Raw genomic sequence first — 25,986 nt, 5'->3', positions numbered from 1 at the left:
TTTTACTCCAGTAGCATGTATGAGACTGTCATACATACTAGCTTCATTGCAAGAGTTCTGCCGGAGATCCTTCCTGCCCACACAATCACCACTCACAACGACACTTTGAAGATACTTGGATGATATGAGTTACTACAACATTTCATTTTTCTTAGCAATAAAGTATTTCTGAATTGAGTTGAATAAGAGAAATAAGTTATGTTACTGTTGAAAATCAGCAACAATAACTCTGTGAAGATACTTGGATGAGATGAGTTATGACAACATTTCATTTCCCTATGGGACAAGTTTTTTCTAAGTATTTTTTAACAGAATTGAATTTGAAATGTTTGGTGTACTGTTGTTAGGTTTTTTCTAGGCCTCCTAATGTCAAAATGTGAACATCAGGATCAGGAGGACTGCTTAAATATCAGTTTCTGACATATATACAAACACATAGTTGGGTAATAACCAGTAACATTTACATGAGGAATCTTTTGGAAGACATACTTTTAGGAGTATTTTTACTGCAATGTACCTGTTACTTTTGATTGAGTATTTGTATTATGGAGTATTGTTACTCTTACTTGGATAAAATTTCTGGATGCTCTACGCAACCCGACCCCGGATATGAATGAAAAACAAGTTTGTTTTAAACAAAAAAATCACCAGACACAGACACCTGTAGTTTTGTTTTATAAGGTTTTTTCATTAAAGGAAATTGATTTAGGAAAATTTTTCTTTTGTCAAATTTTGTTATTTTGTAATTATGTCATTCATATGAATAATTTTCATTCCGGTATTTAAAATACCAAAATTTACACATAACTATATTTTTGGTTTGTTTGATGATTAAGTGATTGATATTTTTGATCAGTTACACAGTACTTAAAAAAAACCAATTTACAACAATATTTTTTCACTCTTACTTGAGTAATTCCTTTTACTTGAGATAAAACATGTTGAAGTAGTAGGTACACGGCTCCTCTGTTTCACAACCGCCCCACGTGCTTACTTTGTTTACATTCTGCACAGAGTGCACGCGGTTGTCACTACTCGCCCTCTCATTGGCTTGACGTCACATTGCTTCCTCCCACAGGCGGGACCTGTGAGCAGAAGCTGTTTCTACATCGCTTAGAAAGTCAAATATAACTCCGTCAAATTCAAGAAATGCTACCTCAGTCCTATGTGTATCGCTTCATAAAGGATTTCTGCGTCGTTAAAATTCAACCGCGATAAACGGAAAGTTCGGTTTTCCTCTTAAAAACGTCGCTTCGCTTCGGTGACCGTTAGAAACCAACGAAGGCACGGAAAAAACACGACGAAACGGTCGCTAAGCTTCATTCTGGGGTCGTTTTTAGTCGTTATACATCAAAATAAAGCAAGAGCAGCCGATTTTACCCTCTCGGTGCTGTCCATTTGCAAAAAATCACAGTTCAGATTTGAACATTTAGCGCGTTTGTGTTAACCGGGAACGGGCATGCGCACTGGCGCCGACAGGCAGATGCGGATATAAGGATTGGCGCCGGCGCCACAGCTGATGCATTCATTCATTCTTCGCTGAGGAGGTAAGATCCTCGAACCTCTGAGCAGGTCTACTGATATATCTACATGATTTTATAACGAGCTCAGTAATGCTAAGTCATTTTTTAGACTTTTAGTTGGCAGATTAGCTGGAAAATTGCCCTATTATAGCAAAGTTTTGGGTTGAGTGACTTTCCAATAGGCCAAGAGAGGAACTTCTGACCATGTAGCTTTAACTCCAGCTTTACTGCATTACACGAACTTCATAAATCGTGTTATATCTGCTTTATAACATTTTTGTCCTGAAAGTACAGCAAGTTCAGAGCGTTGAACAGTAGTTTGGGTGGTGTGTTTAAAAGCAGGTTTTCAGTGTCATCTGACCTTTCAACGGTTATCTTAAGTAAAAAAATAGTTTCCTAGTATTTCAGATTGAAGCTGATGATTTATAGTTTATCTGTATTTTGGAGGGTTAGTCGGTTATTGTTGACCTAGTTAGCTGTTAGTTTGCTAAGTACAGTAGCTGCCCTCCTCAGATTAGCCTCGCATTGGTTGCAGTTTACCCGTCTTTATTGGCGCTGCATTGGTTATAAAACTCATCGTATTCAGATATGTGGTTCTCGTACCCCTGCTCTGTCAGTTGGTAATTGTCTAAGGTTAATAACAGCCATCTTTAGCGGTCTTCTTTCTCAGTTTTCCCTCGCAGATTTGGGGGTAGTTTCGAAGAGGCAGGGCTCAAATCCTCCCGCTTCTCCGTTGTCGAAATTGGCGCGTCTTTGAGTTTCCAACCTCTCTAAAACCCAATAATTTGGATGTTTTGTCGACTCAAACTTTAGTGAACACGTTTAGAGACATGTAGGTCGTCATTAAGGCCGATAAACTGGAATTGAAATGTTGTATTTTTGAGCTTTTTTGTCTGAAACGGAGGGAGCTGTCAGCCCCCCTTCTTCCAGGCATTACCATGATAGCTCACAGAACCTGGCCAGCTAGTTTCTCTTTTCATCACTTTTTATTTACTTTAGCGTGTTTTCAATGAGCTGGAGATCTGCATTGTATCTCCATGTGCTTCTTCAGCCTGTGTTAGTAGACCAACTATGGATTGTTAAGTTGGTTACTGGGTGTATTAATCACAAGCTAGCCCTGCTGTCCCTAAATTAGCTACAGATTATACACAAAGTTCAGACTCAACTATTCAAATTAGGAGTTTTTATTCTGCATCTTCTAAAGAAACCTTCTCCTGCTCAACCAATAGTTTCCAAGCTTTATATAACATAATTTTAATAACTTTTACCTTTTTTTATTTTTAGACAATTTAAGCATTTAGCAACCTTATCAGTGATTCATGTAGAGATGCACCGATCAGGCTTTTACCGGCTTTTCTTTGAGGTCTGACCTTTTAGTTTTGACCCACTCCTGTTTTCCTAAGAACTATGAAAGGCATTGGAGGGAATAATATGATCCTCATTTATTCATCAAAGCATAACTATAATCTTGATTAGATTTTTATCAAATCTAATCATTGTGTCATAACATCTACACGATGTGTTTGGAGACCAGAAATGCTTTAAATTCTTATTTTTGAGGAATTTGATTGATTGAATTTGACTAGTATGAAGAGCAAATTAAATTTTTGACAAATTATCTGAGAAAGGTTGCAAAGTTTCAGTATTTATTAAGATGTTTCAATGCTTATTTTGTTGTTAGGATTTCTTCCTAATATGATCCTAATTTTATGTACAGTGTCCAATTCTCCTGTAGTTTCTGTAAATATTTTTTACAATTCTTCACAAATCTTAACTTGTTTTTATTTCCAGGAGAGCCATAAGAATAAATCAGCACTATGTCTAGACGCAGGTAAGCATCTACAAGTTCACAATTTCTTAATTTCAAACTTTTAAGCTAAAAAGAAAAATCTGAATAGAAATAGATTTAAATTGTTTTTATTAATTGTATATCAGTAAGAGGAACCTAAAATGGTCATTTTCATCTCAGTGGTCGCCTCACGCTTCAAGCCAGGAATTCAAATGCAGCCAAACCCGCAGTCCGAGAACCACTAAAGAAAAGAAAGTCTGAGGTTTGTGTTGTTTTTGTTTGTATCTAGCTAGTAAATAGTTAGCTTGCTTGAACATGAATTCATTTCTTTGCTTTCCGCCTCAGCCAAAGAAGAAGCTTCAACCTGCAGCCAAGAAACAGAACTATGAGATACAGGTCAGTTTGCTGCACGTCAACTCCAGATGATTGTGTGTTTATAGCTGATAAGAGCTCTGCCCAGGATGTGTTTTACTACTTTATCTTCATTTAGTAGAGCCCTCCCAGTAAACTGCATTTTTACCCTCCATGTCCATTTTTACAAAGTTGTAGATTATAATAAATAACTTTATTTTGTTCTTCTTTTTTTTTTTTTAGATTGATTTTGTTATAATAGAACTAGTTGAAGGGAATAAGTTTTGAACTTGGGAGAGACTGTGATGATGCAGTACCGCCTCTTTACCAGAAGAGGTCACTATTTCAGTTACCGTAACTAAAAACCAAATTATACCTAGTTTGGGGTTTGGAACACCTTTAATCTTACAGGTAACATCTCCAGAATTCACATGAGGCTTGATTGTTTTCTAAAAACAAAATCTCTAAACATTTATTTAAACAAAATATCTGTTCTTAAATTCTGAGTTTATAAAAAAATAGATAGATAGATAGATATTTTGTATTTTTTAGGTGATACTTTGGACATAAAAAAAAATATATATATACATCCATCCATCCATTTTCTGTTCACCCTTGTCCCTAATGGGGTCGGGAGGGTTGCTGGTGCCTATCTCCAGCTACGTTCCAGGCGAGAGGCGGGGTACACCCCGGACAGGTCGCCAGTCTGTCGCAGGGCAACACAGAGACATACAGGACAAACAACCATGCACACACACACACTCACACCTAGGGAGAATTTAGAGAAACCAATTGACCTGACAGTCATGTTTTTGGACTGTGGGAGGAAGCCGGAGTACCTGGAGAGAACCCACGCATGCACAGGGAGAACATGCAAACTCCATGCAGAAAGACCCCGGCCGGGAATCGAACCCAGGACCTTCTTGCTGCAAGGCAACAGTGCTACCAACTGCGCCACTGTGCAGCCCATATATATATACATTTTAGTATATATACACACACATACATACTGTACAGGCCAAAAGTTTGGACACACTTTCTATTTGAATTCAATGAGAAGGTGTGTCCAAACTTTTGGTCTGTACTGTACATATTTAGATTTTCACTGCAATGTCCCATGTTGGTGTGCATTTAAAGTTTGCTGTTCCTGCTTTTCCAGACGTGTTGGTCGGAGGATGGCCCCAGTCCGTGTGTTCTCATTGAAACTCCCCACAAGGAACTGGAACCCTCAGACCCATCCAGCTTCAAGCACTACCAGTTCAAGAACCTTTTCATCAAGGCCTCCCCCATCCCTTGCCTCAGGTATGTTTGGGTTTTGTACATCAATGAAGCCATTGTAGTTCAACACCTCTCACTGAAATGGTTGTTGATCCACAATTTAAAATGTCAGTATAAGCTCTGAGGTAAACAGGGTCACATGATGGATGTGTGAATGGTTTAGTTCTTAGTGTCGTCAGACAATATGAACCAGTTGAATATCTTTTGGTTTGCAAATGACTGAAAAGTTTTCTTTCTTTTTCTTTCCTTTTCATCCCAGCTGGGCGAGTTCAGACGACGTTTGGATTAAAATGCTCAACAAGGAGCTGAAGTACGTTCATGATAAGAGCTACTTGCAGCGGCATCCCAAACTGCAGCCCAAGATGAGGGCAATCTTGTTGGACTGGCTGCTGGAGGTGAGTACCTAGCAGAGCAGTGGTTTATGTCATCACATTCTTGGTGAACCTGTGGGATTTTTATGTTGTTGCCTTTGTGCAGGTGAGTGAGGTGTACAACCTCCACAGACAGACGGCATACCTGGCCCAGGACTACTTTGACCGCTTCATGCTGACTCAGGAGGACGTCGACAAAGATCACCTGCAGCTCATTGGCATCACAGCCCTCTTCATCGCCTCCAAGACAGAAGTTAGTCTTCACTTCTTGCTTTTCTGGTGTTTATATCCTAGCAGAATAGTTTTCACTAAAATGTTTTTCTCTCTTTAGGAAATTTATCCTCCTAAAATCTACGAGTTTGCGTACGTCACAGATGGAGCGTGTAACATGTGGGACATCCAGCGCACAGAGCTTCGCATATTAAAGGTACAGCAGCGGTTTCTGTCCTCGTTTTGAATGGAGAGGTTGTTTTTCTGCTCCAACATGATGGTCTTCCTGCAGGCATTGGACTGGAACTTGTGTCCAGAGACTCCCATCTCCTGGCTCAAGCTGTACGTTCAGGTGGAAGCCCAGAAGGATGGAGAAAACTTCCTGGAGCCGCAGTTTTCTCAGGAGACGTACATCCAGATCACACAGGTATCTTCGCTTCCTCACAAACTCTTTAAATGTTTTAAATGTTCAGAGTGTGACCTCTGCCTTCATCTCCTTCAGCTGTTAGATTTGTGCATGATGGACATCAGTTCGTTGGACTACAGCTACAGCATTCTTGCTGCTGCCGCCTTCTGTCACTTCTCTACGTTTGACGTTGTTCATAAAGTCTCAGGTGGGTTTCCACTCTGCCTCTGCACATTTTGCAGGCGGTGTATGAATATTCCAGGTCATAACCAGTAAGTTTCTGCCTCTGTTTGGCAGGCCTGACCTGGGAGAGCGTGTTTCCCTGTTATCAGTGGATGAGTCCCTTCATGGACACGCTGCGCTCTGAAGTCAAACCGCAGCTGAAAAACTTTCCCAAAGTCAAAATCGACGACAGACACAACATCCAGACGCATGTGGCCTATCTGGACCTGCTGGTGAGGAAACGCATCTGTTCATCAATCTGTAATGATATTCTGACCTGCTTGATGATATTCAGAATGAGAAACTGCAGAAAACTGACAATAATTTAGACTGTTGAAGCATTAGTATTCAACACATTCCTGAAGTATAAAACTTATTTCTCTCAAGTTCTTTATAAAATGGAAAATGTAATTGTGTTTATAGAAACAAACTCTTTACATGTATTGTAAATTAATTTCTTTAATAAATATCACAACTTGTCAAAGAACTGATGTTGTGATGCAGGCTGTGATTCTCCATTCAATAAGGGCCATTTCAATGCTTTTTGACCACTAGAACTCTGTTTATTACAATAAGTAAAAGAATATAGCAATTAAGCATTTAAAATTTGCTTTTTTGACAAAATTATTAATGTCAAAAGAAAAAAATAAATTCTTAAAACTTGGATATTCGCCCCTTAAGGAGATGAACCCAATTAAACGGTGCTTTGTGTTCATGTATTATATTGATGCAGCCTAATTGACATCAAATATCTTGTAGAAGTCAGTTCTCACTTTGACTTTTTTTTTATTGTCAAAGCAGAATTATAATTTTGATTACTTGGTAAGTAAATCAAACAATAAAATGTCTAAGTGGGGATTTTTTTGTTTGTACAAATTGTTTTTCTTAGCCAATTGACACGTTTTTTATTTATTTTCCCTCCATCTTTGTGCAGAGAAAAGCTCAGGAGCGTCAAATCGACAGCCCCGACTGTCAGCTGTCACCTGTTGCCATGGGGAAGATTCTGACCCCGCCCAGCAGCACAGAAAAGTCGGCCAATCCCTGAACTGGACCCCATCAACAGGACCCACTACCTCTCTTCAGGACAACTTGACGCCACAGTTGAGTCGTTGTAGCGACACGTGATGTGGAGAACAAAAGTTTTTATGTTTGGTTGTTTTAACACTAAGCTCTAACTTCTGGCAGCCATAACAGATCAGACAAGAAACGGATCTGTTTCTTAATCAGTTTCAGATTGATCAGTTTAATGATTCACCAGGTTGATTAAATCAGTGTTTCCCAACCCTGGTCCTCAAGGATTTCAGCTGATAACAGGCAGATTAAAGCAGGGGAACCTAAAACATGTAGGACAGTGTGCCTTGAGGACCAGGGCTGGGAAACACTGGATTAAATCATCAGTCTGGTGATGGATGATTTAATCTGTCATAACTTTGCTACAACAGTTTTCACCCATCTGGTCTTTCCTCCATGTGAGCCGTCATCTGGGAGTTTCACTGGTGCTGATCTTAAACTTGAAGCTTTGATGCTTTCTTATGGTGCTTCAGTTGATTCTCAGGAAATGAGAAAAACCTGCTTTTGTTCTTACGACAGTCATTCCATTTTAAACGGGTACAATTAGACGTGTGCCACCTTTAGGTCTGTTTTTTTTAATGTCTGAAAGTAAATCTGTCCTTTATGGAGGATTGTCACCTTTAGAACAAACAGCTTGATTTTTTTTTTTTTTTTGATGCCAGAAGCATTTCATAGTGACCAGAATTATAGGAATTATTTTTATTTGTTATTTTTTCCTATTTAGGTGTTTAATGCACCTGACCTGCTTGTGGCAAAAAAAAAAATTACATTTTGTATATTTGTTGCAATCTGGTTGCAATCTTTTGTTACGTTCCTGGAAAACTTGACCTTTGTGCAAATTATAATTTTTATTTTTTTTTTGCTTTTTCATTTTAAGTGCTTGTATTTATTAATAAGCCTTCGTAAGTAAAGGAAAAATGTTCATATGTAAAGTCTTTTATTGATTGAACTTAGTCTGGTCACTCAGTGCCTAAGGCAAAAAGGTATTTATGACTTTTGCTCCATAACATCTGTTCACTTGAGGTTCAGCATTAAATGTTGTACATAAGGATGTCTTCAGTGCCTTTTTTATATAAGAAAAATATGTACATGAACTTAATTTAAAACTGAGTGAGCCAAAAAGTTTAAATCCATCAAACCTGTGACTGTAAACCTTCGCAGTGAACACATAAACCATGTGAACTGTGTATAAATGTTAAAGAATGTTTTTGTACATAGAGCAATTTAAGCAGAAAATTGTAATTTCCTTTTTGTATTAATGTTTTAAATAAATGTTTAAAGTGTTTTTGGTCTTTTTATTTTATTTTTTTTGAATGAATCTTCGAAGCAAAGGGTGTCAAAGTGGAGGCCGTTTCAAAATAGAAAAAGATAAATGAACTATTGTAAAAATGTATTCTAATAAAGCAACAGTCCAAAGCCTTCTACATATTAAATAATGTGCTAATTTCATTTAAAAAATATTGTTGATCAGTTAGAACTTAAAGTTCTACCTGAATAGAAATCACAAACTAATTAAGCATTTTTAATTTTGATGAATTTTGTGGCCTACCGTAAGTTTAAATGTATAAGTTTTGGACATGACTGTTAAAAGCTTTACAGAAATGCATATTTCATTTTTTCCCCCCTTGAATTTAAAAAAAAAGTCCCGAATAGAACAGTTCCACCATTTTAAGACTGCTGTTGCAGTGAGTGAAAAAGTGTCAAGTAAAAATAAATCACTGGCAGAAGAAACATGAATTTTACTCTATGTTCACACTGCAGCTCGAAGCGACCCAGTTAGAGGCTTTTTAAACGAGTAGTTTTAGAATAAATCCTGCATGACAATGTTGCTGCAGCACAAATTAAAGATGGCAGAAGAGTTTGGAAGATGTGCGAAGGGAAGGTCACACTTTTACAAACTAAGGTATAGAGATTAGTTTCTGTTCCACTTTTATGTCAGATGATTTATGTCAGCTCCTAATTTCCATACTCATGCACTAAAGGAGTATTTCAGTAAAACTCTGCAGATGCGACACGTTGATGTTCCATGAGAGAAAAAACGGTTTCCTGTGACTCAAATCTGTGTGAGATTGTCTCGGGTTCAGCTCAGTAGGTTTCAGGTATCTTGCTCACATTGAGCAAGAGCTGCAAACCTTGTTGGCCAAAACCCTTTTATCACATTACAACCAAAAAACGTCACTGTATTTTGCTGGGAGTCTATGATGCACCAAAACAAAAAAAATCCATAAATGTTTAAATGGGAGTAAAATGACATGATGTGAAATGTGAAATCGCCTCCATTAGCCTAAATAAAATTAATCAAAACCAATAATGACCTTTACGAAGGTCACTGTTTAGTAAATAGACTCCGCCTGCATGTATTTCAACACATAGTATTAAAAAAATATGTCGATTTCTGCAAAGACTGACCTGTAATTATAAGTAATCAAATGAGCAAACGACAACTGAGTTTCAACAGTTTTTACCTAATTTAGACATAAAATACAGGACAGAAAAAGTTATACTTTTCATATATGACAATAGGCCTCTATTGTCATAAACTAGACTAGAGGCCGGTTTGACTCTATAAAAACACAAATAGAGATAAAGCCATAAATTATGTTTCTTTTATGACAAACCCTAAAATGGTTAATGTTAAAAAACAGATTTAAAAGACAAATAATACTTCAGGCATTAGATTAAATAAAAAATGCTAATGCTTTGAAATCATAACAAATCATAGCAAATCCACGAGAGAATAAAAACTATGTGGAAGTCAAATATAACATAAACATTTTATAGACAGAAAACACATTTTGTCTGGAAAGAGTTATTTATAGAAAAAAATGTAAAAAAAATAATAAAATCAACTCTCTATATTTCAAATCCACCATTATTAAATAATATGTGTTTTGATATTTATTGCTCTCCATCGTCTATTTACAGTTTCCCAAAATGTTTTCGTTGTTCTTATTGTTTTATTTATGCTTTCTAAAATATAATGTTCATTTTATTTTCAGACCTCTTGGGGTTTTTTGGTCCAAAAATGTGAGAACATCAATATCTAAGTTTGCAATTATAATTATTTTTTATCATATTTTAAAAACAGAACACGAGTTTTATACATAAATTCTTGTCCAGCACTCATTTTCCCCAGAAGTTGTTTTATTAATTTTTTTAAAATAAATTTAATATCTTGTGATAGAGATTTATTTCAAAGCTGATATTTTCTTGTGTGTCATGGAGTTTTAAACCAACCAAAATTCAGTTTCTGTGTAAATTAGAATATCAAGTCAGATCAAAGAGGATTTTTATCACAGAAATATTTTTATGGCCTATGCAGTTTAGAACCAGATTTAAGTAATTTGACTCTAACCCTTACCATATCTTCCTGTGGAAGATTTCCTGTGTGCAACATCTCAATGGAAAATTAAGTGAAAGGAAAAAGTGTGATAGTAAAGGTGAAGCCTTAAGAAGATTGTGAAGAAAATGATTCCAATTTTCTAAGAAATCATCAATAGAGAGCCATAATCATCAAAGCAGACAGAAATAATCAGCTACACACAGGACAAACTTTATGGGGAAAAGGCTTTTTTATTTATTTTTTATTAAAAGTCACATACAAAAGGAATAACCCATAATAGGCAGCTATAAAATGTTTATTTGTACATCATATTACACGGTGCATCTCTGCTTGGAATAAACCTACAGGAATGCTGCAACATGTTCACACCTCCGCCTCGAAAAGCTCTGGATTTACAACAGATGCTGAACAGCGAAGAGGCCAAAACTCACTCAACATCTGCTTCACATTGACAGTTTATAAAAACACCCCCCCACACACACACACACCTGTGTTACTCCATTTGGATGCATAGTTTTGAGCACAGTTCTTTCAGGGCTTATTTTACTTTTATTCTATTTCACTTTAGGCACCAGAAGAGAAACACAAAACCTGTTTCACCATCTGAAGGAAAGAACTTTAACTAATTCATACTGGAAGCTGCACAAAAAGCAACAACAAAAACTGACATCTGAATCCAAAATAAGACCTAATAGAACAATAATGGAGAGCTGTGTCATAAAACATTGAACTGGCAGCAGACATTTGAGTTGATTGAGTTTAAAATAAACCTTTTTACTCTGATTGTCCTCATCTCCACGAAGATCTGCATTCATCAGGCGACGTAATGAAAACCAGGTGGTAGATAATGCATTCGGGTTAAACTAATCACCCATTTCTGCTTTGATAGCAAAGAAACTTTAAAAAGTCATGTGCAGAAAACAAATGTTCTACTAAAGTCCAGGGCAATGTCTTCCATTTCTGTTTCTCTTTATCTCACCTTCAGGATGACAAATTTACCGTCTGCTTTTATGCAGGTGAAACAAACGACCACAGCCCAGATAACAGCTGAATTTACAGGCGCTGAGCCGTGAAAAGGCTGTCAAGTGGTCACTAAATAAACTCTGTAGGGTTGATTGGAGATTAGGGTGGCAGAAAGCAGCCTGGCTTTTTTCAGTCCCTTTATCTAACTCTGGATTTGATTGATTGTATCTGCAAACTTTGATGAGAGCAAAACAAAAGCAAATGCAACAAATGTGGACTTTTAAAGTGTAAGATCACAATATGAGAATACTCCAGCATTCTTTAGAACTGAACCAATTTCTACAGTTCAATATACAAAACCAAGATGCTAAAAATAATAAAAACTATGCCTATATGTGGTCATTATGTTTGTTGGAACCATAAATAAAAGGATTGTGAATAAATTAATCAAATACTGGAAGTTGCATAATCTGAAAAAGAATAGTTTGACTTATCAACATCAACATACATTTGCTTTGAATGACATGTTTGCTTGTCTTTCCCATTTTAAAGAGGTAAAGTTAAAAATAAATTAGCTCTGGTGTCACATCATATTTATACCTCCTGGGAACAGGAAGTCATAAATTCAAATTTTAAGGGTTCCATATATAAACTATGAAGCTTAATTTTAATAATATTTTTAGAAGTATGAATAATTATCTCCACCGATTATCTTAAATCAAATTATGAATCACATGTTTGTGATTCATAATATCACTTTTTCTGAAAATCTGCTATAAAACAAATTAATTTTAAGTTTTTTTCACATATATTTACCAGCAAAGCCAACAACTTTAACCAGGACTGAAAAGTAAATTTTAAAAGGTAAATCTGATCCCAAAATTTGAGTATTTTTGAAGGTTACATGATTGGCTTCATGCTGTACACACTTAATTTCTCTTTAGATTGGATATAAAATCTAAAACTGTTAAAGTTTATGTGAAAGGGTAAATAATTTCCAAAATGTATTTATTTATTTTCAGAATTTTATCTGGATCAGCCTCACGTTTTTCTAATTTTTCACATTTAAACACATTTATCTCAGTAGATTCTTCTCTTCTCTCTTTAGCACCACCTAGTGTCTGGGTGATAAATGTAATAAAAAAAAACGGAGGTTTGTGTCAACAAGCATTTAAGCAGACTAATAAGTTCATCTTCAACTGCAAATTAGGTTTGCTCCGATTTTGTTTCAATGAATGGACATTTCAAAGCTGCTTGAAGATCAAATTTGTACGTAAAAAAAGTGAGTTCTAGGACAGAAAAAGTGGAGTAACCAGCAAGTCAGCAGAGCATAACCAACAACCATCAAAGAGGATCCTCAATGAACTTCTTTAAGGGAGTAGAAAAATAATCTTATTTAAAAATGTACCAGTAAAGCTGATTTTACAAGGTGGAAAAAGTGTTTTACCCTCCAATATTACAAAAGTTCTGTTTCAAATTGATTGTTTTGTCCTGTATGAAGACTGAATCCTCTTTTAGTGCAATAAGAAGGTAGAAAAGAGAAATTAAAAGCTTATTTTTGAGTGTTTACACATCTTTTGAACCTGGGAGTTTAAAAATCTAAGTTTGTCTATGTTTATTCACAAAAAACTGCAAAGATCCTTGGAAAGACTTTTAGCATGTTTGACATTTTGAATATAAATTTCAAAGGAAAAACTTTCCGATCCAAAAATTCTCAAATAAAATGCTGTGAAAGAACAACTTGAGTCATTTTCAAGGCCTTAATGTTTTCTGAGATTTCAAGTGTAGCAGTGTAATTCTTCCACTCTGACCTCCAGCCACTGAAAGTTTCTCACATCATTTGATGGTGGTGTTGCTTCAGAGAAAACACTCTTCGACCCCGAAAGTCCCATTTCGCAAACAGCAAAGCACAGCGACCCAGAAGCCTCTTACGAATTGAATAACTACATCACAAAGAAGATATTTTAATGGAAGAGGAAGAATGTTTCTGTGTAAAGCTGGTGAACCAGTAACGAGTTTTCTGTGCTTTTTTTTTCTTCTGAAGCACAGCTTCTCTGAAAAAAGGAGCGCGACACAATGAACCTCTAACATTGAATGTGTCTTTGAATTTCTCCTAACACTGGTGAACACAGGGGAGAGGAGCTGCTGCATTCACACAACATCCCATTTAAACCCTTTTTGTTGGATTAGATGTTCTGGAGCTAAATCTGCTGCTAAAACCTGCTGCATAGAGCCGCTTAGAACTTCATCTCCTAATCAGAGTTTTTCAAAGTGGGGCCACCAGGGGGCGCTATGGGGGATTCTGAAAGTTGAAAGGAAAAAGCAAAAAAATATATATACTGTATATATAATTTGATTATAATTTGTTTCCCAATCATTATTATAAAATAAAACAAATGTTAATTGTTATTTCTGATATCAGTCAAATTTCTCAAGCTGTTCTGCTCATTAAGCTAGCCTAGCTAGTTAGCAGGAAATGGAAACGTTTCTGACAAGAAAAAGAGAGAAGTAAACATCCAGCAGCAAAAACCTAAGAACTGTGGGAATAAAACTATAAGATGAGTGCAAAACATCAGATGAGTCCTTTTGCAGAAGATAATTCAAACTCAACTAAAATACACAAATAACACTAAAAAGAAAACCCTCCAATATGAACACATTAAAGCAAAGTCTGTTATTTCTAGACATTTTAGTTGTAACAGAATCAATATTTGGTATTTATAATCTTTTAACCCTTTTAAAATGAGCTCTGTTGTATCTGTTTGATTACTCATAAACTAGAGTTTCTTTGGTTTTATACCTTCTTTTCTTAAAATGACCAACCAAGAAGCAGAAATAAGCTAAACTTTCCTGTTTATGTCTGGACTTAAATTTGAAAGATTTGGGGACTGAAAATACCATAATTTACAGCTGGATCATTAATCAAATTTTTGGTTTATGAAGATTTTATTTTTGGAAAATGTGTTTTTTTTTTACCACTTCTTCAGTTTTTATAGTTCATAGTGATGTCAGTGCGCACACACAGCAGCCATTTGGCCTGATAAGCGTGTTTTACAGCATCTATTTATCTGAACTTTGAACTCAGGTCAACTCTATGTCAGAATATTAGGGTCAGGCCACAATTTTTTTAATGACTTCATTACAAGAATAAAGTCAGAAGGAATGTTAATCATCTTGTGAAATCATACTTTTGTATCAGTTTCACTTAATAAAAACAATTAATCTTTTACATATCAGCCTCAAATTATTATCAGTAGCAGGACTTTTTAAATGATTGTTCACACAACCGAGTATTTCGAAGAGAGAACCACAATGACTGAGGTCGCCACGTCAGATCTCCATAATTATCAAGGGTTTTTTTTCTCACTAAAATTACTTTTTTCTTGCAACTTTAAGATGTTATGTCTACTAAAATAGTTTTTTTCTGCCAATATTACAACTATATTCTCATAATTCAACAAAAAATGATCTTCAGCTGGTTCTAATACTCTGTATTACAACCCACAGAAAAGATGATTGAAATAAAAGCCACTTTTGTGAATCATTATTTTTTCTTAGAAACAAAGTGAGAAAAAAATGAAAATTGAAAATGCGATCTGGTATGAAAAAAAGGATTTTATTTTGAAGCCATATTGCCCTGAGTAAATATTCCTGACAGGACCATAATAGTGAATATAACCTGAAAATTTCTTGTTTGTTTTCTGAGGCTGTGTGAATGCAGCACTTCCAGACCCGATAAGCAAAATAGGACTGTGTGGTCGTGGTTGAGTGGCTCCCCCTAGTGGTGCTGAGGCAGCGGGTCATGGCTGTGGCTCCTCTGTATGTAGGCTATCGCGTCCCTGTACGTGAGGCCCAGCTGTGGCCGGTCATACATCTCACTCAGAGCCTGAAACTTCGGCCCCCACCGTGACAGCCTGTCACACACAAAACCCCCTTCATCCTCCTCCTCCTCCTCTGCCTCCTTCTTTTTGTCCCCGGCAGCCATTCTTCTGCAGGAAACGGCCGACCCCAGAGAGCTGAGGCTTCCTGCTGAGGACCCGGAGCCCTCCACGCACCAGACGTGGTAGGTGTCGGCTGGAAACGCACCGCTGTCGTTGTCCGCCTCCCAGATGATTCGCTCCACGTAGCTTTTGAAGTCCACATGCGAGCGCGCCGCGGGCGGAGCATCGACGCAGCTGCCCGTGTCACTCATCTCTGTGTCCCTGCCCGCGTGGGAGGAATAGTTGGCGTAGGTGGCGTCGCTGCTGTAGCCGGCGCCGGCTGCGTGCTGATGGTGGTGGTGGTGATGGTGGTGGTGGTGCGGGATGCTGAGGTAGGGGGCGCCGGAGCTGCAGGAGGAGCCGGACGGATGTACCTCCTCCTGGGAGCCAGGGGAGGACTTGATGAGCGGGGCGGTGGTGCAGGAGGACGACTGGGACAAGCTGGAGCACAGAGGACGCTTCAGCTCCGTGATGTCATATGCATTCTGAAAGGAAGAAACCAAAAACATGTAGTCCATGAATTAAAGATCTCATTATAGTCAGGGCTCTGTTGAAGACATGAGCTTGTTTCTGGATGAACTTCAGCAACCAAGACTTTACTATGCGTCCTTGAAGAGGTTAGGATAGGTCTATGGGTTATACAAAACATGTTCATTGCACAAATCATTCTTTGATAACAAGGTTTCAGTTTGCTCACTTCTGAGCTTCTTTCAGAATGAGATGCTTTAGGGCTTCTGTCACTTTAAATCCAAATAAGCTGCTGTTGGCCACGCCCTCCAACTCAGTGTTTACGTTCATAAGTGGAAAAGGCTGCAAAGTGATGCACAATTATACCGTACATTTTTGGAAAGCATTAGTAGAGCCTCATGCACAACCATCAAGAATGCAGCAGGTGATTTCTGGATAGTAAATCAACAAAACTCTGATTCCTGGATCAACTTGTTCTCTGTTGAAATGTTCTGAATGTGAACAGGTGAGTATAAACTTTAAAAGCAGAAGGTTGAACATGTTTAGCGTTGTGTGTGTGTGTGTGTGTGTGTGTGGGTGTGTGTGTGTGTGTGTGTGACTGGGTACCTGGTCCTGCTCTCCTCCTCCTTCCTCGTTGTAGTTCAGGATGTTTTCTCGGATGTCTTCCCAGCTCTGGTGTTCAGCAGGGATGTGGTAAACTCCTCGCTTCCTGAACTTGTTTCGGCTGCCTTTCTGATTCCAAACAGTCACTGCCACCAACACCACTAAACACACACACACATGCACCCCCACACAGGTATAGGAGGTAGAAGAAATTAATAGAGCATCTTGTCAAAATGAAACATATTTAAACCTTAAAGCTTTACAGTTTAACAAAACAACCAGACATTTGCTTTATCACTGCTATATGCAACTTTTATAAAAACAATTATTTATAAAAAATATTTTTTTTCATATTTGTTGAAACTGTCACCCCAACCTGACAATATGAGACAGATAATCTGTGAAAAGATCAAGCTGCTTCATCTCCTCCCAGTGCTACTATTGTCTGCTAAAATACACCGCTCCTGGTCAAAAACAACCAATCAGAGCCAGGAGGAGGGTCTTACTGCTATCAATCATCCGAGTTTATGCAACATAGCCTGCCACGAATGCTAAGGCTAGTTAGCATAGCCACCGATGACACCTGATAAACAGTTTCCTGTAACAGTGAACTGTTTCTCCACCATTAGAACATTTAGCAGTCAGTACATGAAGTTGATGGACAGCGCTAAGCCCCTCCTCCTGGCTCTGATTGTTTGTTGTTGGTCAGGATCGGTGCATTTCTTCAGACGGTGGACATCAATCTTTCAAATTTTGTGTCTCATATCAAACTGTTGCAACACGGTGAAAGTTTTAACAAATATGGAAAAAAACATATTTTTGTAAAAATTAAACACTGCAGTTTTAAGGTGCAGGAGTGTGATATTGGCAAAACGTATGCTCAGATCACATAAAGCAACACAAAAAATTCACTTTAACAATCACTTGTTCTTACCAATAAAGACAAGCAGGCACATGCTGATGGCGAGGATGGAGCTGGGGCTGAGAGCAGTCATCCGCTGACCTTTGACCTGCCCCAGTTCACAATGTTGACCCCTAAATCCCTCCTGACAGCGGCACTGGTAGCTGTCAGCTGACAGGGGATGGCATGTGCCGCCATTACGACAGGAGGACGGGCCGCAGGGCGACGGTACGCAGCGCTGGAGACCGGACTCATCGGTGACGGTCACCTGAGGGCCCGGACACCTGCAGCGGGTCGGAGTCCAGCAGAGATGACTGGATGAGCACCAACTGGCACAAATACCCTAAAAAAGCTTCATCAAACCTGAATATGTTTAACTCAGTTCACTTTATTCTGTGTGGGTTTGCGTTCATGCATTATTTACTTGCACTGGTGTTTTCTCCACAGGTCGATGCAGCGCAGCGGGCTGCGACAGGGCTGGCTTCTGCATGCGTCGCTGGAGCAACCCGAGGTGACCCCCCGCCGCTCCAGCAGCGTCACCAGGTCCCGGCTCTGGCCGTCCAGAGGGAGGATGTGGCCGTTAAAACGGACGTCCCGCAGGCAGCCTGTACGGAAAAACAGCAACATGTGATTGAAAAGACGAACTGGCAGTTTACTTGAGGTGTCAGACCAACGTTTTGATGACTTTACCAGGCCAGAACAAGCTGTTGAACAAGGTGTAAACAGTGTATCACGTAAAATCATGAAGGTCTATCAAAACAACTCAATGTTTGAAAGTCAAACTGTTATCAGAATGTAGTTCTGCTGCTTTCCAAACCAAAATAAAACCGTTTCTCACTTGTTCAAAATGCTTAGTAAGGTCTGACTATTAATAAAGTATAAATTGGTGTTTGTCTTGTCCTTTAACTAGTGTTGCAGTTACTGTGCCCTGCAAAAGTATTCCTACTGTTTATTGTCTGTTTTCTTAAGATTTTATGTGATGGACCACCATGAAGTAAAGCATAAATCTTAAGTAGACAGAAGATTTTATATGTTTACAGCATTTTTTGAAAAGAAAAAGTTGAAGTGTGGCATGCATTTGCAGTCAGAGTCCAAAACTTATGACATATTTCAGCTAAAAACTATTTGCAGCTCAGAAGTTTGTCCTGATTCTTTGGACTCATAAGTGACAGGTTGTACAGCAACAATATGTGAAAAGATTCACATATTGTGAATTCACAAATTCACAATATGTGAAAAGATTCACATATTGTGAATTCACAAATTCACAATATGTGAAAAGATTCACATATTGTGAATTTGTGAATTCACAATATGTGAATTTTATGCCTACACTCTGTAAAGGAAATACCAAAACCAAAGAGTCCCAATAACATGTACAGCTAATTATTTAACTCGCATGAATTTTTTAAAATTAAGGTTAAATAAAATCCTTTTGGCAGATGAATACTGATGAGAGCAAGATCTCACCCTGGAAGTCAGCCTTGTCTCCAGCGTTCGGTCTGTTGCCAACCATCAAGCTGGCCGGATGAACCACAATCTCCCTGCGGCTCCCCAGCTGCGCCTGAACCTCCCGGGAGCCCCCTCCCTGCTCCAGTCGCAGGGTAAACCTGTTGTCGTGGCGACCGAGGCTGACCAGGACCCACAGTCCGACGTCCACTCTGTGACCGGGGAGCTGGAGAGAGTGAGCGCCGTCTCCCAGGTTGGCACGCACTGAGATGTGACCGTCACTGATCTGAAAAGCAGAAAAGTTAAAGGAGGAAAAGTAATAAAGACCTGTAAAACAATATATATGAAGAATACATTAATGTTTCATTGCAATTGCACACTGAATAATTGATAAGAACTAGTCTTTAATTTATTTACAATTATTTAGTGTGCGGAAAACTGAGAAAGCTTTTACTTTTACAAAATTGTTGGTGCTACACTATTTCTTTAATATCCTGTCCAATTCTCATCTACATCAGGATAACGCGTAGTCTCCTGAAACCAAACTCCTCAGCGACATGTTCAACCACTGGCCTGTGGTGGCGCTGTACCAAGAACTACTGAAGAAACAACACAAAAATACAAAAGCTTAGAGAAGAACCTTTGTGCTGGTGTTTTTCTGGTATGCCAGTAAATTTGACACACAGCAACATCCGCAAACTACAACTATTCAGGATAAAAGGCGTTGTTATGTTATCGATGGGCATCAATTTTTGGTTAAAAAAATCATTTGATGGGACGCTGGAAAAGACTATTGTTGTGATCAAATTGTGCTAAAAGGAGATAGCTAATCAGTAAAGCCTTAAAACCTAAAAAGCAAAATAGATTTTTTTCAAAGAAGTTCCTGAAACATCCAAAGGTTGAATCGGTATAAGAGCACTTTGCACCAATCTGACGATTAAATAATCTAAATAACAGATTAAAACAACTAATATCTTTGTTGTTGACCTCACATATCTATTTATTCAATAATTTAGCATCAAATTACCTCAGTTTAACATTTTAATGGAGTTCCACCACCAGTTTTGATTCAATCTGATTCCAAATCACCTGGAAAACAAGACCTATTGTAGGAAAAAGGGCCAATCCGTGATTTATGTGTCTACTATAAAAGGTATTAATGACACTAAAACCCAGAATGGGATTTCAGTAACTAGTAGCTGTTGTTTATGTTGGCATGGACAGGTCATTTAGCAGTAAAGTAGGTAAATACTGAAGCTGAAAGTCAGGCTGACCTCCAGAATGATGTACTCGTTGGAGTCCCGGGACGCCACGGAGAGCAGGGTCCCCGAGGTGGCTCTGGTCCGGAGGAGCATCTGGATGTTGGTGCGTCGGGAGCTGCCGCCTCCTCTGAGCTGAAAACACATCACGCTGTCCGAGTCGAAGGAGAACTCCTGCACAGCTGAACAGTGAACGGAGGGCAAGGTTACTACAGCTAACGAACACCAAAACTGGAATTGAGAAAACATTTTTGTTAACTGAAATAAATAAAAACTATAGCTAACTGGAATTACATCATATATTCATACATATAAAACATATTTTAATTATACATATAATATCCTTCGGTTTTGTGTTTCTGAATGTACTGTATTTATCAGCCTTTCGAACTGCTGTGAAATAGATTTTTTCCCCTCCTACAAGCAGTTTGCGTCTAGTAACGGCATATTACAGTAATCTTTTTTTTTTGTTTTGTACCCCTCCAGGGGGACTTTTGTGGGCTCTAGTGTCCCTTATATGAAAGTAGGTTGACAGGAAAGGGGGAAGACATGCGGAAAATGTCGCTGGGTCCGGGAATCGAACCCACGTCGAGGACTCAAGGCCTACAAATGTGGGTCGCGCTATCCCCTACGCCACCACAGCACGCCCATGGTAATCATTTTTGAAATTTTACACCTACAAATTAACCAAAGTATGAAAAAACTAAACTATAACTAATAAAAACTAAACATTTAACTACTAAAATCTAGCAAACACTATTAAAACAAACTAAAGCTAACTGAACAAGACAAAAAGTCACAATCAAATAAAACTGAACTCTAATGAAAATAGAAGTACTTTATTCATCCCAGCAGTATTATAACCCTGAGTTAAAACTATGCTTTAACCACAAGAGTTTTTACACCAGAGGGTCTCTCACCTCTTTCACACTTGTGTCCGTTGTATCCTGGACGACACTCGCAGCTGAAGGAGCCCCAGTCGGCGAGGCAGGAGGCGTGAACGCCACACGAAGGACCGGCCGCCGTCACACACACGCCGTCTGTCAGCTTGCATCCTGGCGCACTGTCGACGCTCTCACCTGGACTCGCCAGGTCGTACACCTGAGACGAAACGAGAAAGCTGACATTCCTTCTTTGCTCTGTAACGCTTCATCAAAAGCAGTGCACTGAAACATAAAACGTGACGTCTAAAGAGTTCCAGGCTGTATTCACGGCCAACATTAGATTGGATTTTCTTTTAATTCCGCTGTTTTGATCCCCTGAGTTTAGAATGCAATAAGACTTAATTCGACATGCACTAAATTTTCACACAAGCCCATTGTTTCAGTTGGCAGGCGCACTGCGGCAGCATTTTGTGGTGTGTCAGTCTGTGTTAACACATAAATGTGAGCTGAATTCCTCTAAAGAAATCTGGGAAATCGGCTTTGATTACACAGCAATGACAAGCGTGTTTTTTGAGTTCACTATTTCTCTCTTTTTGGGGGTTTAGAAAGCAGCTTTGTATTGCCACAAGATCTTAGGAAAAGAAGGTAAGGCGGGGATGTGAAGTTTCTAAAATTCAAAAGGTTTCCCGTTTCTAGAAGCAAGGATGTCACAACATCCCCGTCATAATGTTCTGAGGATCCTTTACATCTTTGTGCCAGAGAAAAACACTTTTACTTGTTCAAAATACACCGAAAATTGGCATAAATGGTTCATAGATGTGTAGTTTTAAATAGTTGGCAAGTATTTGGTTTAAAAATAAACCTTTGTTGGACATCCAGAATTTACGTCAGACTCTTTAGGTGTCTAAATGTAGATGTGTTTTAGCAAAGACATGCTAGCTCATAAAAACAGCGACATCACAGTTTACAACTCTGGACCTTTAGATTACTAACCTAAAACTTACCCAACTGAGCTATGCATAAGATATCCATTCAAGTTAAATTAATATATACTGTAAGTTCAGGACATGTTATTTTTTTAAATTACACTTTGTTCCTTTTTATTTCCATCCACTGGTTATATGTAAATATGTAAATATCTCATCAGCACATTTACCATAAGGAGTTGATATTATCACTGCACAATCAAACCTGAAAAATTAAGAAATAGTTCTTAATCCTAAATCAAATGAAGGATACATGTTTTCAGATTTAGATTACTTTAAAGGTTAAAATGTGCTCTATTTTTGTAAAAAGCGAATTTCAATTGAAGTTCAGTAACTAATCATTTGAAATGGAGTGTTGGGTTCTCACCATTCTGAAAGCACAGATGGGCTGTGGACCAGTTTTATCAACTCGCGTATCTAATAAAATTGTAATTAATGTAGGAAAAGTGCTGATTTGAATCATTATTTTATGAGAATATTAAAGGACATTCATCATGCGTGACCTATAATTAAAGACAGCTCATTTTGCTGGTTGGGGCGTCCTCTGGATTGGAGGAGGCAAACATCATAAATCAATTTAGATTTAGCTTTTCATCTTGGTACATTTAGAAAACCTTCATCTTAACGAATAATACATGTAAAAATTTAATACACTGTCCAAAATAATTTAGTCTTTGGCAGTTAAATCCATAAAATGACCTAATTTTCTAAAACTACAACAATGAATTATCTGTTTCTACTTTATGTCTGTAGAGCTTTAAATTAAAAAGCAGTAATTATGAAAAGCCAATGCTGGCTGCTAAGTGGTTGTTTTTGTCACTTGAGTTCAACTTGAATTCAAATGTCCCTCTTCATCTTTGCTGTGAACTATGAGTAGATCATAGTAAATTAGTTAAGATAGATATAACATTCCTTGGCAAATGACTTCCAGAACTTCAGCAGAAAGAAATGCAGAAGTAGCTCAGGACTCTACAGGACTCAACCTCCACTAAAAGGGCCAGCAAAGATTATTTTATCTAAGGAGGCTCGCAAAGTTTCAAGTTGATAAGTCATTGATTATCCTATTTTATAGATCATATATTGATTGAATCTGTGTTGACTTTTTTCCTCCTCTGTTTGTTTGGAAATCCTAGTATTAGATCAGAAAATGCCCTTAGCAGAGCAATACATACTACCAATAAGATCTTAGGGGCTGAACAATGGAACTGTGTAAAAAACAAATTGTTAGGAAAACTGAAGCCATTATTGCTGATACTTCTCATCCTTTACATGCTGAGTTCCAGTTTCTGCCTTCTGTCATCAGGCTCAGACTTCCTGGTATAAAAAGTTTTTTATTTTTTTAATCTTTGATACTTTTGTCTTTTATTTTTGCTGCAACATCAATTGCCCAGTTTGGGATAGAAATAAATCTGAAATCTGAAATCTATTTTATTTTCAGAGCTAATTGCAAGTCCACATGCTGATGTTATGTTTTGTGTAATTTGAATAAAGAAGTTCACAATTTGTCGTCATGACACTTTTCTGCCGTCCTTCACATTCAGAAAAAATGTAATAACAGGGAAAACTTTGTCTTAACCTCTTAACAAATTTCAGATACAGCCTCAAAACACAGGGGATTGTGGGAAAAATAACAGTGTTGATGCTAACATCTTGAACTTCCACATTGCTCATTTTAAAGCTGACTAAACTCTTTCCTGGGAAAAATTCTGGGATCTGTGGGAGCTTGTTGAGGTTTTTCCTTCAGCAGCAGAGGAACCGCAGCAGCTTGCAGGGAAGCGAGAGCCTCTATTCATTCATATTACCTTTTGGACTGTGATGTTGTTATATTGGCCTTGGCTGATGAGCCGAGCTCAGACCACCATCTGTCCGACCACCAACCCCACGGCGCGCGAGCACAAACACACAGGAGCCGGTGGGAGTGAATTCATGCATGCACAAACAGAGAGAAGCAGGCACATACACACTGCAGATGCATTTCAAGGCAAGAAACACATCCAGGAAAACCTAATGATTCTTAGGATGAAAACACAAACACATTGTGTTTCCTTCACTTCTTTTATTGACTCATTTTCATTTGGAGGAGAATGATGGGTAATCCTATTCATTAGTTTCTGACCGTTAAATATAACCTGAGGTTATTCAAATTTAAACTGCTCCAGCACAAACAGATTTTTTTTGTGCTCACCCCATGAATATTTAAAGTACACACTGAAACATGCAGAGCTGTGTTACCTGGCTGTCCACCACCAGGTTTCGGATGCATCCAGTAAAACTTCGGTAACGGCGGTAGGGGGACATTTCCTTCACTCCTCCCAACTGAAGAGGCTGGTAGACATTTAAATACCTGATAGGAAGCACAGAAATATATCAGCAAAAGGAGCAAAAAAAAAAAACAAGCTAAAGAAGGTTTAGAAAATAAAGTCTTTGGTAAAAACTTTATTTTTACCAAACCTAACCTGTTCAATGTTTCTGCACAAAATCATTCTTAGATAATGAGGTTTTAATTTGCTTTAGTTTCCTCTCTGAATGAGCCGTCACACTCCCCAACTCAACATTTACACTCGCACGTGAAAACAGATGCAGAATTACATTTTTGAAAAGCAGATGTAGAGCCTTCTGCACAAACAACAAAAATGCAGCAAGTAGTTTCTGGATGATAAGTCAACAACAAAACACTTGTCTTTTCCAGCAGCCATTATACAGAGGTAAAACCAGCTGACCAAACATACTGGAGCTCTATTTGTACAGTATTGCTAGGTAACGGGCTGAGGTTCATTGGGCTTGCTAAGTGAGGTTTAGTGGTTGTTGATTTGTGAAGTTACATTTTGGAGGTTTTTGAAATGACTCATTTTCCAGACATCTTATTACCAAAAACTGGTTGGGTGTTTTTTTTTAAAGCTTTTGGGCTGTTTTCAGAAGCAGTAGAGTCCCAAATGAAAGTCCAAAAACTTTCAAAATGTAAATTTTGCGTAGTTAACTATGCAAAGTTAATTACGCAATTATTAACCACCACTATTCTGCAGATGGTGGAGATTTCTTTCCACTGTCTCCAGGTTATTTCATACCGCTGGGTCCCGGGCGTTTCTCCTGCAGCTCTGCAGTCGGACTCATCGATCTCTCGGGTCTCCCCTCCCACACCTTCCATCTCGTTCACAGGAACCCCACCACACTGGTCTAGGATCAGCTGGACAAGCTGAACAGAGAGGGAAAGGGGCATAAACAGTCACTGGTGTTTGATTAGCAGCCTGGTGCTACTCATCAAATACTGTTTACTGAATGATTATTAGCAACTGAGACAACATTTTTAAAGAGATTTTAAAAAAGGTATTACATTTTTAAAGTCATATTTTCACCATGTTACTTATTTATAAATGTCAAAGTTTCAAAATAAATATTTTGTTGGCAAACTAAATATTTAGCTTGCTAACTAAATATTTATCTCTAAGCTAAATATTTAGGTCATGCTAAACTGTCAATGTTTGTTCAACATAGGAGTATTTTTTCAGTATTCAGTATTCTAAATATCTAAATTCATACGTACACTCATGGTATTGTTTTTTATCACCATCCATCTGTTTTTCTGTCTTACCTTCCCATCGCTGATTATGTCCAGGCGATGCCAGCGCCGGTCGTTGATCGTAGCTTTGGGTGGGAGCTGAAGGGTCAGCGTTCCTGATCCGTGGTTTATGCTCAGAACTGGAACTCCATTCCTTAACTCTGGATAAAGTGGAGAAAAAAAAATGGATTCTGATTGCAAACTTTTATTTTGTATTCAAACATCACAAGAATAACCTACAAAAATCTCAGAATCCGTAGAGTTGAATACTGAAACAGGTAGAGGAAGCACAGACATTGCTCCTTTTATATTTTATTATTTTCATGGACGTATTCTCATAAAATTACTACTTTATCCTTCTAATATTACAACC

General features: G+C 38.1%; 2 protein-coding genes and 1 long non-coding RNA gene across 3 annotated transcripts in view; 2 read left to right on the top strand and 1 right to left on the bottom strand.

Annotated features, from left to right (window-relative positions):
- Positions 1-1,076: 1,076 nt before the first annotated feature.
- On the top strand, positions 1,077-8,506 carry ccne2 (cyclin E2). Its single transcript, XM_028008622.1, has 12 exons — positions 1,077-1,547; positions 3,315-3,354; positions 3,493-3,574; positions 3,658-3,708; positions 4,823-4,965; positions 5,201-5,336; positions 5,419-5,565; positions 5,644-5,739; positions 5,815-5,949; positions 6,025-6,136; positions 6,226-6,383; positions 7,085-8,506. Exons 2-12 carry the CDS (start codon positions 3,341-3,343, stop codon positions 7,193-7,195), a joined length of 1,185 nt encoding a protein of 394 aa, XP_027864423.1. The 5' UTR covers positions 1,077-1,547; positions 3,315-3,340; the 3' UTR covers positions 7,196-8,506.
- Positions 8,507-10,774: 2,268 nt separating this feature from the next.
- Positions 10,775-25,986, bottom strand: part of LOC114142302 (neural-cadherin) — a 137,320-nt gene continuing 122,108 nt past the window's right edge. Inside the window, exons 25-34 of the mRNA XM_028013516.1 lie at positions 25,647-25,774; positions 25,123-25,250; positions 24,290-24,401; positions 21,108-21,288; positions 20,203-20,369; positions 18,950-19,214; positions 17,904-18,084; positions 17,513-17,763; positions 16,582-16,739; positions 10,775-15,992 (exon numbers count right to left, since the gene is read on the bottom strand). Of these exons, the coding sequence (XP_027869317.1) occupies positions 15,306-15,992; positions 16,582-16,739; positions 17,513-17,763; positions 17,904-18,084; positions 18,950-19,214; positions 20,203-20,369; positions 21,108-21,288; positions 24,290-24,401; positions 25,123-25,250; positions 25,647-25,774 (2,258 nt within the window). The 3' untranslated portion in view covers positions 10,775-15,305. The remainder of the gene's footprint in view (positions 15,993-16,581; positions 16,740-17,512; positions 17,764-17,903; positions 18,085-18,949; positions 19,215-20,202; positions 20,370-21,107; positions 21,289-24,289; positions 24,402-25,122; positions 25,251-25,646; positions 25,775-25,986) is intronic.
- On the top strand, positions 16,052-18,385 carry LOC114142303 (uncharacterized). The gene is made up of 2 exons (XR_003594989.1): positions 16,052-16,480; positions 17,927-18,385. It is a non-coding gene; the product is annotated as an uncharacterized LOC114142303 (long non-coding RNA).

Source organism: Xiphophorus couchianus, chromosome 3 (assembly GCF_001444195.1).
Source record: "Xiphophorus couchianus chromosome 3, X_couchianus-1.0, whole genome shotgun sequence".
NCBI lineage: Eukaryota > Metazoa > Chordata > Actinopteri > Cyprinodontiformes > Poeciliidae > Xiphophorus > Xiphophorus couchianus.
The sequence above is the reverse complement of the archived record's forward strand: the minus strand, read 5'-3'. Positions and strand labels throughout refer to the sequence as shown.

What these genes read in the sequence shown, in the direction of transcription:
- ccne2 (XM_028008622.1), top strand. An exon ending in TAAAGAAAAGAAAGTCTGAG is followed by an intron (nt 3,575 to 3,657) that starts GTTTGTGTTGTT and finishes TTTCCGCCTCAG; the next exon opens with CCAAAGAAGAAGCTTCAACC. An exon ending in TGTTGGACTGGCTGCTGGAG is followed by an intron (nt 5,337 to 5,418) that starts GTGAGTACCTAG and finishes GCCTTTGTGCAG; the next exon opens with GTGAGTGAGGTGTACAACCT.